This window comes from Podarcis raffonei, chromosome 3 (genome assembly GCF_027172205.1).
Source record: "Podarcis raffonei isolate rPodRaf1 chromosome 3, rPodRaf1.pri, whole genome shotgun sequence".
NCBI classification, from domain to species: Eukaryota; Metazoa; Chordata; class Lepidosauria; order Squamata; family Lacertidae; genus Podarcis; species Podarcis raffonei.
Genome location: NC_070604.1, coordinates 11,315,679 through 11,332,125, shown reverse-complemented (window position 1 = coordinate 11,332,125; position 16,447 = coordinate 11,315,679). Strand labels below are relative to the sequence as shown.

Here is a 16,447-nt window from a genome sequence, read left to right as displayed (position 1 = left end):
GCTGCCGCCCGCCAGCATTTTAAAAGCCCCCGGGACAGCAGAGACTTTTCCGCTGTCCCGGGGCGATCTGAAAATGCTGGCGGGCGGCAGCAAACGCTGCGCTGCCGCCCGCCAGCATTTTAAAAGCCCCCGGGACAGCGGAGAAGTCTCCGCTGTCCTGGGGGCTTTTAAAATGCTGGCAGTCGGGAGGAAAGCCCTCCTGTCCCCGGAGCTTGCGGGGTGGGAGGTGGGGAGAAGGGCTTTTCTTCCCACCGCCAGCCTTCAGAACAGCCTTCTGAAGGCTGGCGGTGGGAAGAAAAGCCCTTGTGTCCCCCCCCAGCTTTCAGAAGAGGTCGGGGGACAGACTGTCCCCGGACCTGGTCTGAAGGCGGTTTCCATAGGAACGCATTGATTGATTTTCAATGCATTCCTATGGGAAACCGTGCTTCGCAAGACGAAAAACTCGCAAGAAGAAAAAACTTGCGGAACGAATTAATTTCGTCTTGCGAGGCACCACTGTATAGGCATAATAACTTTCTTGAACAGACTAACAGGGCAAGCAGATGCATGTGTGCTTTGAAGTAAGCCTCACTGAGGTTAGCTTAGGCACAGATACATGTGAACAGAACGGGAGTTTGAAAGTACTGTTTATCCTTCCATCAGTCTAGTTCTCAAATAAATTTCAGTTCCAATGGGACCTTTCCCAAGAACTTAGTAAAAAAAGGTGGTAGAGTGGATGGTGTTCAACTAAATTTTATGCAGAGCTGTTTCACTGAAAGTAATGGACCTAACTTAGTCATGTTCCTTAATTTTAGTGGGTCCGCTCTGAGTAAAACTTGGTTGAATACCACCCAGTGTTTTTGGCACCTTAAGAAATAAAATATAAATGTACAGGGTTAACTCAGCTAGAAGGCTAAAATTGCCTTTACCAGCTTATGCATTTGGATTAATATTTGGATTATTTATTACATTTATATCCAAAGATCACAGGGCGGTTTACAGTATAAAAACACAAAATATATAACACAGTAACAACAACAAAAACACCCCACCTTCATATAGGAAGTACACAAAACATCTTAGGAAGATGAATGTTCACATTTATTCTGAAAGTGCTATACTTCTCTACCACCCCAAAATACAAAAGCTTAGCCAGTACACTGGTGTCCAAAGAATTTAATCCAGAATCACTGTAACTAGTATGTTTATGCAAAACTTTCGAATTGTTGAGCAACATTTTTTGCCAATGGTACCAGTTTCTTCAATTCCTCCATTATTCAATTATTTATTCACTCTCCATTTTGGTCATCCTTTTTAATTCAAAAACCCAGTCTGGATCATCATCTGCTTCGAAATCCCTACAAAATGAAAGCAAAAGAGCCAAATTTTAACATGGTTTACATAAAATAATTAGACTAAAGAAATGGAAGGGCCTCTACTTTACTGCAATGAACTCCAAAGACTTAAAGGTGTCCACATAATATATTATACCCATAAAAACAGTCCTGTAGATTCTAGCATTTTTCCAGAACAATTTGTTATGATGTCCAATCCATGTTATTTTTCTAAATATCCAAACTTAAGCTGTTTCAATTCAGTATAAATACCCTCTTGATATTGATGGACTTCAAATCCTGCCAATCCCAGCCAACACAGACAGGGATCAGCCATGATGGAAGTTGTATTACCATTATGAGGAAGTATCCATCCTTGGTGTACACAGCACTTCTTTAATAAGGACTTGCTAGAGTTGGGTGGGGGTTTTTTTTCCCTCAATGCAGCGTTTTAGATTTTGGAAATTACTATGATGTCCTCCGGGGACCCGGGTGGCACTGTGGGTTAAACCACAGAGCCTAGGACTTGCCAATCAGAAGGTTGGCGGTTCGAATCCCCGCGACGGGGTGAGCTCCCGTTGCTTGGTCCCTGCTCCTGCCAACCTAGCAGTTTGAAAGCACGTCAAAGTGCAAGTAGATAAATAGGTACCGCTCCGGCGGGAAGGTAAATGGTGTTTCCGTGCGCTGCTCTGGTTCGCCAGAAGTGGCTTAGTCATGCTGGCCACATGACCCAGAAGCTGTACACCGGCTCCCTCGGCCAATAAAGCGAGATGAGCACCACAACCCCAGAGTCAGCCACGACTGGACCTAATGGTCAGGGGTCCCATTACCTTATGATGTCCTCCACTTAAATATTCCTGGTTCCTCCTTCACAAAACACTCATGTATCTCATATCAGCTTTATCATTCTGTTCTGAATATTCTTCAATATGTTTATAGACATAGAACATAACTTGAAAATGGCTGACACTTCTCTCCACCACTGGCCTATTTAGATTCTAGAGACCACATGAACCGGTGGCCATGTAACAAACATAGATTTACATGACCCATAGGCTTCCAATACTGACAATTCATTCTAAAATATCCCCCAAGTTCCAAAAGTGGCTTAACAAATGGAGAGGGAGACTGCAATCAGAAGGCAGGATCTAAAGTTTCACATGCAGAAACTCCTCAAGATGGTGCTTCTTAACACTGCTGCAACTTCAAAAGCAAGAAAATTATACAAAACTATAGATAGCTAGGTTTTAGATAAGGAATGTTTGTTTTGGAGCTGTTGTTTCAAGATACGAAAAAAACTCCAAGAATAAAGCTTTCAAATTGTATTTGAACATACGTGTCCTCGTCATCTGATCTAGGTTCAAGTCTCTCTACATCCTCCATAATACTTTCACCATCTGGTTCATCAGATGTTTTGATATCTTCAGTAAGTGGTCCTCTCAGAAGGTCATCGGAACCTTTAACATTAGCAAAATGAAAACAGGAATTATCAGTCCTGTCCCTCCAATAATTAAACAGCTTCAGTATTAAGTTCAATATGAGAACAATGTATTTTACTCCATCATTACTTCCTGTTTCATTTCATTTCTTGTTTTGTTCATGTAAAAGTCTATCTCATTAAGAGGTGAAAGCTTTTGTGTCAATGACAAAGAACTCCCTGTTGCTTTCCCCCTCTTTATAACCATTATCCGAGATTTTATTTTTTGGGTTGTATCCAAAAGATCGTCCCATATGTGCAAGGTTTTTTGCAATTAAACTTTCCCTCCCTTATCTCTTCTTGCACACCCCTTGCATACCTGCTCAGAGCCTAGGGCTTGCCGATCAGGTTGGCAGTTCGAATCCCCACGATGGGGTGAGCTCCCGTTGCTTGGTCCCAGCTCCTGCCAACCTAGCAGTTCGAAAGCACATCAAAGTGCAAGTAGATAAATAGGTACCACTCCAGCGGGAAGGTAAACGGCATTTCCGTGCGCTGCTCTGCTTTAACCAGAAGTGGCTTAGTCATGCTGGCCACATGACCCAGAAGCTGTACACCGGCTCCCTCAGCCAGTAAAGCAAGATGAGCGCCGCAACCCCAGAGTCGTTCGCAACTGGACTTAACGGTCAGGGGTCCCTTTACCTTTACCAGAGGGGGTAGAGGGAAGAATTTGGAGCAAATGATTCAGCAGAAGAAACACAGCCCATAATAACGAAGGAGATAGTACAATAATACTTGGCTAGTCTAGATGTATTCAAGTCTCCAGGGCCAGATGAACTGCATCCAAGAGTATTAAAAGAACTGGCAGATGTGATTTCAGAACCACTGGCAGTCATCTTTGAGAATTCCTGGAGAACAGGCGAAGTCCCGGCAGACTGGAGGAGGGCAAATGTTGTCCCTATTTTCAAAAAGGGGAAAAGAGAGGACCCAAATAATTACCGCCCAGTCAGTCTGACATCAATACCAGGGAAGATTCTGGAGCAGATCATTAAGCAAACAGTCTGTGAGCACCTAGAAAGGAATGCTGTGATCACCAATAGTCAGCATGGATTTCTGAAAAATAAGTCATGTCAGACTAACCTGATCTCGTTTTTTGACAGAATTACAAGCCTGGTAGATGAAGGGAACGCAGTGGATGTAGCCTACCTTGATTTCAGCAAGGCATTTGACAAGGTGCCCCATGATATTCTTGTAAAGAAGCTGGTAAAATGCGGTCTTGACTATGCTACCACTCAGTGGATTTGTAACTGGCTGACTGACCGAACCCAAAGGGTGCTCATCAATGGTTCCTCTTCATCCTGGAGAAGAGTGACTAGTGGGGTGCCACAGGGTTCTGTCTTGGGCCCGGTCTTATTCAACATCTTTATCAACGACTTGGATGATGGACTCAAGGGCATCCTGATCAAATTTGCAGATGACACCAAACTGGGAGGGGTGGCTAACACCCCAGAGGACAGGATCACACTTCAAAACGACCTTGACAGATTAGAGAACTGGGCCAAAACAAACAAGATGAAATTTAACAGGGAGAAATGTAAAGTATTGCACTTGGGCAAAAAAAATGAGAGGCACAAATACAAGATGGGTGACACCTGGCTTGAGAGCAGTACATGTGAAAAGGATCTAGGAGTCTTAGTTGACCACAAACTAGACATGAGCCAACAGTGTGACGCGGCAGCTAAAAAAGCCAATGCAATTCTGGGCTGCATCAATAGGAGTATAGCATCTAGATCAAGGGAAGTAATAGTGCCACTGTATTCTGCTCTGGTCAGACCTCACCTGGAGTACTGTGTCCAGTTCTGGGCACCACAGTTCAAGAAGGTCACTGACAAACTGGAACGTGTCCAGAGGAGGGCAACCAAAATGGTCAAAGGCCTGGAAACAATGCCTTATGAGGAACGGCTAAGGGAGCTGGGCATGTTTAGCCTGGAGAAGAGGAGGTTAAGGGGTGATATGATAGCCATGTTCAAATATATAAAAGGATGTCACATAGAGGAGGGAGAAAGGTTGTTTTCTGCTGCTCCAGAGAAGCGGACACGGAGCAATGGATCCAAACTACAAGAAAGAAGATTCCACCTAAACATTAGGAAGAACTTCCTGACAGTAAGAGCTGTTCGACAGTGGAATTTGCTGCCAAGGAGTGTGGTGGAGTCTCCTTCTTTGGAGGTCTTTAAGCAGAGGCTTGACAACCATATGTCAGGAGTGCTCTGATGGTGTTTCCTGCTTGGCAGGGGGTTGGACTCGATGGCCCTTGTGGTCTCTTCCAACTCTATGATTCTATGATTCTAGGGAGGGAAAGTTCCTTACACAAGAAGTCTTTGTGTGAAATGGATAACTTTGTTGGATACAACCTTATTTTTAAACATTCACCTTTACATCCATAGACCTATTCACCACCAGCACTAGGCTGATCTTGTCTAATTTTGCCTTGTAATTTTTTTTAAGCTTAAGGCGAAGCCCCCTACACTGCGGTTCTGAAGGGCCTAACCATCAGCTGGCAGTCAGGTACTTGGGAATAGGCTGCACAAGCAAATCTGACAGGTGGGCAGGGCATATAATGCCAGGTGAATTGACAAGTGGCTTGTCTAGCCCACCTGTCGAAGTTGAATTGTGAGAGTGGGAGAACAGAGAGCAATCCAGCTCACCAGGCCTAAAAGGTTCCTTATCCTTGATCTATGGATTGGGGCCCTGACCAGCAATTTAACCCATATTGGGTATCACACCCCTGCTACCACTATAGTTTACCTCCTTTGCAGATTGTGTATGTTTTAAAAGCTAAGCTAACATCAGCATTGCGAAGAATATTCATCAAGGTTTCCGGAGGCTCCTTGGTCCACTGCTTTCGTGTGACATTTTCATCATATCTTCTTACATCTCCACCTTTTCACACAAATAAAAAGACATTACAATGTTGGGACAGTAACCCACACCAAGTCGCCAAAAATAAAAGCAACAATTGAGAGCAGTGGTGGCCAAATTTGGCCCTCCAGCTGTTTTGGGACTACAGTTCCCATCACCCCTGACCACTGATCCTGTTAGCTAGGGATGATGGGAGTTGTAGTCCCAAAACAGCAGGAGGGCCAAGTTTGGCCACCACTGATTTACAGAAAGGACCAACGAGTAGCTCACAGGTTGCCTACCCCGGTTTAAAAGGCAGGAAGTGTGTGAAATTACTGAACTGGAATTCACCGATTGGTCTGTCAGAGTTTCATCGGGTCTTAATGGCGATTAAGGTTGACTGACCTGCAGCAAACAGTATCTCACAAGTGGTGTCATGCAAATGGAGTGCTAGCCTGCGAAGGCTGGATGTGCCTGGACCCACTTGTCAGCTCCTTGCGATTGAAAAATTACCGTATTTTTCTCTCTATAACACTCATATTTTTTCTCCTAAAAAGTAAGGGGAAATGTCTGTGCGTGTTATTGAGCGAATGTGTGGTCCCTGGAGCTGACTGGCCCAAGTACAGGGGCAAAAATCAGGCAAAAGGAGGGAAGGCTAAAGAGAGGAGGTTGCTGCTTTCCTGCATTCTGCCCCAGGGTCTTACTGCCCACCCTCTCCTGTTTTCGGTTGCTGTGTTTGCTCAAACGCAACAAAGAGCAGGGAAATCCCCTGCCCTCCTGGCAAACAGAGGGGAAAGGAAAGGATCGCGTCCTTCCTTCTAATTCCTTCCTAGTCACACTGCGCGCATTGGCTCAGGTTCCGTCGGCTAGGAGCGCAGTCGACAGCCACCACCTCCTCCTCTCCGTGCTCCCAGCATTCTAGGGACTCGCAGGCAGCTGGAAAACATGCAGGTGGGAGAGAGGGGGGGGCTGGCTTGGGTGGGTGGGAGGAAACTTTTGCCTTCCTTTCCTTCCTCCCATTAAACCCCTCTCCTGCATTGTTAGCCAGCTGCTTCTCCACACACCCCTCTCGTGCTCCTTGTCCCTTCTGTGTTTTCCCTTCCCTCCCCACTTAAAATGTGGTTACTTAAAATATGTTTCCGTGCACTGCTCTGGTTTGCCAGAAGCAGGTTTGTCATGCTGGCCACATGACATGAAAGCTGTACGCCGGCTCCCTCGGCTAATAAAGTGAGATGAGCGCCGTAACCCCAAACTCGGTCACGACTGGACCTAATGGTCAGGGGTCCCTTTACCCTTTACTATGACTAATTATTATTATTTCTGGGGATGAGACCAACATTTTAAAGTGGTTCTTAGGAGGGAACTACTTACCTTAGGAGGGAACCATGCCTATTATAAACTGAGCCAAACCCCTCCTCCAAAATGAAGCTCAGTTTCTCATTAGCTTGCTTTCGTATCACGTATCCCCAGTCTTCCCTACTACTGGTTCTGTCCTCTCTCCCTCCAAGGTAAGTTGGGGAAAGGTGTGCAGAGGAGAGAAATGGGACTGGTAGTTGAATGACTAGTTTTTTCCAAGCTTTCATAGAAGAGAAAAAGTGTTGAAAGGCTTTGCCCTTTCTGAACTGAGATGGGTTAGTAATGCCCATTTCTATTAAGTTCACATTATACATGAATAGACATGAAATGGCATACTTGTGTGGAAACTGAGGGCCATATTCAATTAATAGTTGCTCTAGCAGGAGCCAGCACAATGGGACTTTCCTCTCCTGACTTTCCTCAGTTGGCTTGGTGGTGGTGCATGGCCGGAGCAGAGGGGAGATCGTTCCAGCAATGCAAGCATTTCTGCTTGCCTCTAATTTGTTGGTGTTTAGTTGTTTAGTCGCTTAGTCGTGCCCGACTCTTTGTGACCCAATGGACCAAAGCACGCCAGGCACTCCTGTCTTCCACTGCCTCCCGCAGTTTGGTCACACTCATGCTGGTAGCTTCGAGAACACTGTCCAACCATCTTGTCCTCTGTCGTCCCCTTCTCCTTGTGCCCTCCATCTTTCCCAACATCAGGGTCTTTTCCAGGGAGTCTTCTCTTCTCATGAGGTGGCCAAAGTATTGGAGCCTCAGCTTCAGGATCTGACCTTCCAGTGAGCACTCAAGGCTAATTTCCCTAAGAATGGAGAGGTTTGATCTTCTTGCAGTCCATGGGACTCCCAAGAGTCTCCTCCAGCACCAGAATTCAAAAGCATCAATTCTTCGGCCATCAGCCTTCTTTATGGTCCAGCTCTCACTTCCATATATCACTACTGAGAAAACCATAGCTTTAACTATACGGACCTTTGTTGGCAAGGTGATGTCTCTGCTTTTTAAAATGCTGGATAGGTTTGTCATTGCCCACCTGTACTTGCCTCTAATTTGGACTGGGATTATTTGGGGTAGAATCTGAAATAATTTGATAGGAATACCATATTTAATAGCAACTGTTATTTCTAACACCAAACAACACAAACAAATATACTGAATCTTACTTGTATCCTCCTTGGTTGTAATACTGGAAGTAAGTAAAGATGCATTTCCCAGAATTTTGATGACACTACTGGATCTTCCCTTTTCCCACTGTTGTCTGTGAGGGTTTGGTAAAACAGCTTCCAGGGAGGCCTCACCCTTCCCTAATGAAATGTTTTATTAAAATCTATTAGGAGTGTTTACAGTTGTTCCCAGGTTTCAACCCCCACACCAATATATTTCCTTAACACAGGATTACAGATATTGTATCATCTGACCCAAGTTATAGTGTCTATTTTTTTATTTGGAATTTTTTTAAAAACACACATCAAAATACTTTAAATTCAGTCTTCCCTCCAGCATATTTCTTGTATTTGGCACTGTTGGCAATAGCATTCACAAAAATCTCAGCACAATTCTTTGCATGTCTACTCAAAAGTAAGACCCAATCAGTTCAATGGAACTTATTCCCAGGGAAGTATGTATAGGATTGTAGTCTCAGAGAAGTAATTCATGATCACTAATGTAAGTAAGCCCCCCCAATAACCATGTCAGAACTTGGCTCAAATGTCAATTAATAGATGACTTTAGAACTTCATGGTTGTTTATGTGTCCTCACCTGCTTTCTCCAATCCCATTTCACAGAAACCCTTGGCAATGGCTTCTGATTCTGAATCACAACTCTTGCTCCTTGCATATTCCTTTAAAGGGTTGAAGAACAGTATTCATAATTGAACAAAATGCAGACTAGGTACGTATCTTTATTTTGCTATCTTAAGTGAACAAATACTGTATTTTTCACTCCATAAGATGCACTTTTTTCCTCCTAAAAAGTAAGGGGAAATGTCTGTGTGTCTTATGGAGCGAATGCGTGGTCGATCGCTGGCTCCCTTTCTGGCCCCGCCCCCTTGCCAGGCCTCCACTGTTGAATGTTCTGCAGACAGAGGCTGTTTGGTTCCCCAGCGACATGTGACTGGCTGATTAGATTATCTGTCTGGAAACCGTAGAAACAGCTCCCTTTCCTTTCCTAAAGAAGCTGCAGAACTGTGAGTTGAACCCCATAAGAACAGGATTTTCCCCCTTTGCAAAAGAAGCTGCACAACTGTGAGCTGATCCTCAAAAAAGGGGCTTTCCCCTTTTCCTCCTTTAAAAACTAGGTGCATCTTATGGTCAGGTGCGTCTTATGGCGCGAAAAATACGGTACCTTAGCATACTTGTGAACAACTGCTCCAAAATTATATTTCATGCTATGAAAGAGAATCCTAGTTTCCAACAATAATTCCAAACTCCTTGGTGTAATTAAAAATAAAGGAAAATATGGCATATGTCACAGTGATCATTCGAAAAGCAGAGCCCAAAGTTAATCACATGGAAACAAGATCAATCCTTCACTTATCTGGTGAATGCATTAAAATAAAAAATTTCCGTATTTCCATACAAACACACACACACACACACACACACACACACACGTGTGTGTGTGTGTGAATGATATAATTAAATAATAATCTCACTGAAACCATAATATGAAAAGATCATTTTCTGTCTACAAAAATGTATACTCAGTTTTCTTAAGTCAGTTTTCTTACCTCTGCTGAAGCAAGATTTCTAATACACTTTGCCAGACAGCTTCTTGCAAGAATCGTGGTAGCTGATGGACGGTTCTTGGGATTCTTTTTAAACATTTGTTTTATCAAATACTGAAGTTCATAAGTGTAATGAGGTGGAAGTGGATTGTAGTATCCTTTACATATCTTAAGGATAAGATGTTTCCAGCTATTGGCCTGAAACTAAATTGAACAGATATGTGGGGGAAAGCAAATGATTTTACTTGCATTAAATATTTACTAAAAAGCCTCCTAGATCTAATTGCTGTATACAAATGAAACATTATCTTCATACAAATGAATGCAAAAGACCTAGCGCTACATTCTACATAAACTGACCAGTCTACAAATCTTCAGAAATAGCATTCTTTGAGTCTGCTGTTAGGGGAGCTGTGCACTGTATTTTGGAACAGCAATAAATATCATTTCTTTTTGATTTTTTGACATTATTACCGGCCCTAAGACTGGCATTCCTGCTCCCACCCTTTTTTAGGAGAGCAGCCTGTGACAGAGAAAGCATCACAGCGGTGAGAGCACTCAGCAGACCTGAGTACAAGGCTATTACAGCATGACAGCAATCCTAAAAACGCATATTGTGGGTATTCAGTATTGACCACAGTCTGAGTACATACAGATAGGTTTGCACTGCAAATGCTTACCCTTTCCAAAGGAAAACTCTATTCCACCCCCCACCCCCGAAAACTCTATTTGCAGCATATCATAAACAGTCCCTACAATATTAATGGCATGAGTGCAATTACATCAAGCCACCAAAGTATTTGTGACGATTTAAGGGAAGGGTCAATTCTCACATTGCATTTTTAGAAACTGGCCTTGGATCAGTTCCTGGAAGTAATAAAAATAAGGAAGGGTACTTACTGGATGTTTAAGAGTGCACAGCTCATATAGAATGCATCCCAGCGACCATATATCACTGGAAAGACAGGTTTGAAGAGTGATATTTAGCTAAACAAGCTATAGATTAGGGCCCCACTCTCTTGGTAAAAGGTAAAGGTACCCCTGCCCGTATGGGCCAGTCGTGTCCAACTCTAGGGTTGTGCGCCCATCTCCCTTAAGAGGCCGGGGGCCAGCGCTGTCCGGAGACACTTCCGGGTCACGTGGCCAGCGTGACAAGCTGCATCTGGCGAGCCAGTGCAGCACACAGAAACGCCGTTTACCTTCCCACCAGTAAGCGGTCCCTATTTATCTACTTGCACCCGGGGGTGCTTTCGAACTGCTAGGTTGGCAGGCGCTGGGACCGAGCAACGGGAGTGCACCCCGCCAACGGGAGCGCTGGGACCGAGCAACGGGAGCGCACCCCGCCGCAGGGATTCGAACCGCCAACCTTTCGATCAGCAAGTCCTAGGCACTGAGGTTTTACCCACAGCGCCACCCGCGTCCCATTCTCCACTCTCTTGGACTCCACTCTCTTGGAGGCCCCCCCAAAAAAGCTAAAGAAAAAACCCCTAGACGTACATTTCCAAAATGTAAGATAAAAAACAAATAAAATAAAACCTACATACAGCAACAGTGTTTTGTGTATGCTCCTATGATTTAAGTCATGGGTCCTGCCTGCTAGCCTGCTCCCTAAAATATCACTGGTTTGCTCATTTCTATATATAGAGTGCCTACATTCTGCATGGACTTTTCAACAATTATTCTGATAAAATACTTATTTTGTCATGTGCAAATGGCTTTAGATACCTATTAGGCCCATAAATTACCATATAGCATATATTCAACACAAAAAACAGCGACAATTAGTTGTTGACAAAGGACAGCTGGACACATAAAGGGCCCCTAAGCTTCAGTAGCTTAGGGCCTCATCAAACCTAAATCCGGCCCTGCAGGTAGGCCAGGCCACTTACCTGTCAATCATATGATGTCACAATGACATCAGTTGACCCATTCTTCGGCTACAAGGAAGCCTGAACTCAACAGGGTGTCTCCCCAGCTGAACCAAGTGAGACCAATCAGCTGATCAGTGGTGGCTTTAAGCTCCATTTGAATCAGGTTCATACTGCAACTTGAGTGTGGCCAATCAGCTTATTGGTGCTCCAATTGGGAGCTCCTAATAGGAACCAGTTCCAGCAGGGCTTGAATACGAACCCTGCTTGCCCAACAATTTTAAGGCCTCCAACCGTTCCTTTGCACCTGCATCTTTACCTTTCTCACACTTGGCATCATAGCTATCATTGCTACGTTAGCCAAGATTTATGACAATCCAAAAGGGAACCTCAACATTGCTATTATATACCTGTCAGTGACTATGTATAGTTGTTGTGAAATATATTGTAACTTCAATTCCCTTAGTCGGTAGCAACTTACAGGACTTCAGAAGAATCAGAGGAATGGCTCTTCTGAAATCAAAATTTGAATCAAAAGGTTGTCCAGGCTATACATAAATTGATTTTTGCATAGTTTTTCTAGTATTACACCCAATATTAAAGTAAGTGCTCTTAGAGATTCTGATTAATTCTTACCTTTTATTGTTGTAGGGTGTGTTTTCCCAAATTTCTGGAGGCACATAATAAGGGGTTCCCACATAGGAACAAGCATACGCCTCTGGGCTGCTCAAAAAAGAAACAAACTCAAGTAATATTAGGGAGAGACTAACATTTCTACAACAGATAGCAACTAATTTTTAAAAATCCCCAGCCTCGGTATGATATGGACTTGCCTGGAAAGAAGAAGTGCAGACCCAAAATCTCCCAGTTTTACTTTCCCATTTTGTGTGAGGAATATGTTCTGCATTACGAAATAGGAAAGAGTCCATTTACAGAGAGAGAGAGAAAGAAAGAAAGAAAGAGAGAGAGAGAGAGAGAAAGAAAATTATCACTCTCTATGTCAGTGTCTATATTATTAAACCAGAAGTCAATCAGCACTCTGCTGTAAGATTAGTTGGGATTCTACGCTCCCTGAGGAGCAAAAGCCAAACAAACACCAACAGCATTAGAAAAAAAGCTGACACAGCTTTATGGAATAAATACCACACATATTAAATGTTTACATCCATTTTGTAGACCCCATGTAGGACTGCAATGGAAGCTTCTCTCCCGGGGCTAACAGCTTGGAGGAGGCTGTACGTGGGGTTAAACCATCTCTCTAATTAAATCAGGTACACATCTGCAGGAGAACCCTACTTCACAGAATAATATTCCCAATAAAACGGAATCCACAACATGGTCCCCTTTGGCCATGGCCTCTCTTGGCATCAAATGCCATGGCATAGGCCCTTCTTAATGAAGAAAGGCAAGATATAAGTATTTATAAGCCGACAAGTAAAGAAACACAAAACCACCGAATTTTACAAAAGACCTAGCCTTAGGATTTTTGTATTTCTAAGTACGAAAGGACTGGTGGTAATTTTATAATAACAGTTATTCCCCCAGTAACTCATACATCTGTCAGGCTTGGTTATTTCATTTAACGTGCTGCTTTATTTTCTGCCTTATACACATCATGACGGTATTTTGCTTGGTATCTGGTGACCAATACCCATTATTAGTTGTTTGTGTTGTTTCATGTTATTATTAATATATATATATATATATATATATATATATATATATATATATATATATATATAACCGTCGTTAAGTGGGGTCCATTTACCTTTGATTTGATGTCTCTGTGCAAGACACGTTTGTCATGAATGTATTTCAGACCCAGGCATATCTGTGCAAACCAATTAAGTATCTGTGGGGAGAGTAGAAAAATATATGTCACATGGGCTTGTATTCTACTTGTACAATCGTGAATAAGACAAAGGAAACTAGAGGACAAACACTGTAACAAGGACTATAGAAGCTGGGCAAGAAAAATTATTTCTTATTTTATTTCTCTGTTCTAAAACTATGCATCTCATTCTGTGATTATTATCTCCATTTATACTTTTAAAAATATTCACTTCTCTTTTGGCATATGGAATAACGTCTACCATGGAAAAGCTGCATATTAAGATTAACTAACCAACTAACTGTAAAAGCTATGGTTTTCCCAGTATGTATGGAAGTGAGAGCTGGACCATAAAGAAGGCTGATTGCCAAAGAATTGGTGCTTTTGAATTATGGTGCTGGAGGAGACTCTTGAGAGTCCCATGGACTGCAAGAAGATCAAACCTATCCATTCTTAAGGAAATCAGCCCTGAGTGCTCCCTGGAAGGACAGATCCTGAAGCTGAGGCTCCAATACTTTGGCCACCTCATGAGAAGAGAAGACTCCCTGGAAAAGACCCTGATGTTGGGAAAGATGGAGGGCACAAGGAGAAGGGGATGACAGAGGACGAGATGGTTGGACAGCGTTCTTGAAGCTACCAGCATGAGTTTGACCAAACTGCGGGAGGCAGTGGAAGACAGGAGTGCCTGGCGTGCTCTGGTCCAGGGGGTCACGAAGAGTCAGACACGACTAAACGACTAAACAACAACAATAACAACCAACTAACTAGATCAGTGATGGCGAACCTGTTTGGCAAGCCTGCTGCAAGTATGAGAGAATGCCGCTCTAATGCACCTACAGTCAATACGCATCCTCTTTATGTGTTTTTTGATCCAGGCAGAACTGTAGATTTAATTCCAATTCTATGCCAGGGGGCAGAAGCTCATTAGAAGCCTAAACCAGGCCAGAAAATGAATATATCCAAAAGGTGCTCAGTTATAACCTGATGTATTTATTGTATTCTTACCGTATCTTCAGGAAACAACTTTCCTTTCTGAAGTTTAATCTTTTGCATTAGATCTCCATCATCACAATATTCCATCACTATGTAAAGATGTCCATCAGCTACCGTACAAAGAATTTAACACTTATTAGTAGAGATATTATTATGCAAAATATATTACTATTATGCTATTTTTTAAGGCCACACCAATAGGACAGGTACAAAGAAAGCTCTGGTTCTGCAAAATTAATAATACTAAAAACTGTTTTTAAACATCCATATTTACCTTCAAAGGACTCCAAATAGGCGACAATATTTGGATGCTTCATTTTAGCTAATAAAACAGATTCATTCCAGGACTTCTCTGCACCAAAGACAGACTACAAATATATTGCTAGTTAGTAAATAAAAATATACTGTATAGTTATTGCAATAATATGGAACAAATTAAGACATCTGAAAAACATTTATCAGACTTCAATTTGTTTTAATCTTTAATCATAAGCCAGCACTGCTGAGCTCTCTGACCATGCAAATAATTCCAATTAGAGATCTGTAACAGTCTCAACCCAAGTGGTTATTGTAGAAGATGTAACAGTCTAGTTTGCCGTTTTATGACTGGGGTAAGAGACTTAAGAGCAATTGTGTACCATATATATTCCTGCTCGGTGGAAATGGGTACAATTGAAATAATTTAATAATTTAGATTAAAATAGTTTTAAAAGTGTAGAAATGTAGTTACAATACGCACAAATTAAATGGGCAAGCAACTTAAAGGCAAAATATATAATCTACAATACAGTCCAATAACCCAAAAGCCTTCTACAAAAATAAAGGTCTTGCTGATCTTTGAATTGTGGCCCCAATCCAGCTAAAATTAGTCATAACTGAAAACAACAGCACAACTTGAAACAAATGGCACATTAATGAGATAAGACTAATAAGACTGCAATTCTAACCTGACTTCCATGAGTTAGACCCACTGAATTCAACAAGACTTACTTCTGAATAGATATGGTTGAGACTGTGCTGTTAGTATTTACCAGATCGCAGCCATAACCACCGCTAACTATAGCTGGATCAGTATACCGTATGTTAAATATAGTGCAGACGGTTTAAGTTAAATACAATTTTGTATTTTCTAAGAACTTTCTAGGCCTGTAAGGATATGATATTGGGGTTTTCCTCACTGAATTCAACAAGACTTACTTCTGAATAGATATGGTTGAGACTGTGCTGTTAGTATTTACCAGATCGCAGCCATAACCACGGCTAACTATAGCTGGATCAGTATACCGTATGTTAAATATAGTGCAGACGGTTTAAGTTAAATACAATTTTGTATTTTCTAAGAACTTTCTAGGCCTGTAAGGATATGCTATTGGGTTTTTCCTCACTTCCAGAGACAGAATGTTACCTACCTGGCATGTGGAAAATCCAGTTAAGATTTCCCTTGTTTTGACCTCTTTAGCACAAGCTAAGAATATTTTTTTAAAAACAGGTTCTGATAGCATTTGGATAAAAGTTACCTTAGGAAGCCTTATTTCCTTCATTGCATATTTCTGATTTTTGTTTTTATGACAGACCAAAAGAACTCTCCCAAATGATCCTTCTCCAAGTATTGCTAGCACACTGTATTTCTCCATGGTCACCAAATTGCTTGACTGTTTGCAGGCGTCTCTACAGATCTTTGACAGATTGCACTTTCCCCTTCCTCTTCAGAACGCTCTCCTTGAAAGCAATAAAATAGTAAACGTATTAGACTTGGATTCCATTATAAAACTAGTTGATTCCTCCTGATGTTGAAACCCTGCTCACTCTCTCGCCAACTTCCATGTTGAATATTAATATTATTATTATTAATAATACCTTTGTGAATATTAAATACATTAAAATATGTATACAAACAACTCCACATTTACGTGCATTCAAGGCACGCACAACCATGCTCACCTGCATTGCCGTGAACCCAGAAGTGGCATGAAAAGGGCCAAAAATGGCCACAAGAGCACGGAAACAGCAAAAATGGAGTGAAAATAGTGCCTAGCAATCCCAGGAGCCTT

General features: G+C 42.3%; 1 protein-coding gene across 1 annotated transcript; it reads right to left on the bottom strand.

The window, feature by feature from the left end:
- Positions 1–1,224: 1,224 nt before the first annotated feature.
- On the bottom strand, positions 1,225–16,447 carry NEK3 (NIMA related kinase 3). The gene is made up of 14 exons (XM_053380550.1): positions 16,338–16,447; positions 15,914–16,115; positions 14,671–14,764; positions 14,409–14,506; positions 13,341–13,424; positions 12,406–12,473; positions 12,209–12,295; positions 10,605–10,659; positions 9,708–9,908; positions 8,738–8,819; positions 8,142–8,282; positions 5,533–5,667; positions 2,650–2,770; positions 1,225–1,337 (listed from the first exon to the last, which is right to left on the bottom strand). Exons 2-14 carry the CDS (start codon positions 16,028–16,030, stop codon positions 1,265–1,267), a joined length of 1,356 nt encoding a protein of 451 aa, XP_053236525.1. The 5' UTR covers positions 16,031–16,115; positions 16,338–16,447; the 3' UTR covers positions 1,225–1,264.

What these genes read in the sequence shown, in the direction of transcription:
- NEK3 (XM_053380550.1), bottom strand. Translation starts at nt 16,030, where the DNA reads ATGGAGAAATACAGTGTGCTAGCAATACTTGGAGAAGGATCATTTGGG. An exon ending in AATGGGATTGGAGAAAGCAG is followed by an intron (nt 8,283 to 8,737) that starts GTGAGGACACAT and finishes ACATTTCATTAG; the next exon opens with GGAAGGGTGAGGCCTCCCTG. An exon ending in AGATCAGATGACGAGGACAC is followed by an intron (nt 1,338 to 2,649) that starts GTATGTTCAAAT and finishes TTCATTTTGTAG; the next exon opens with GGATTTCGAAGCAGATGATG.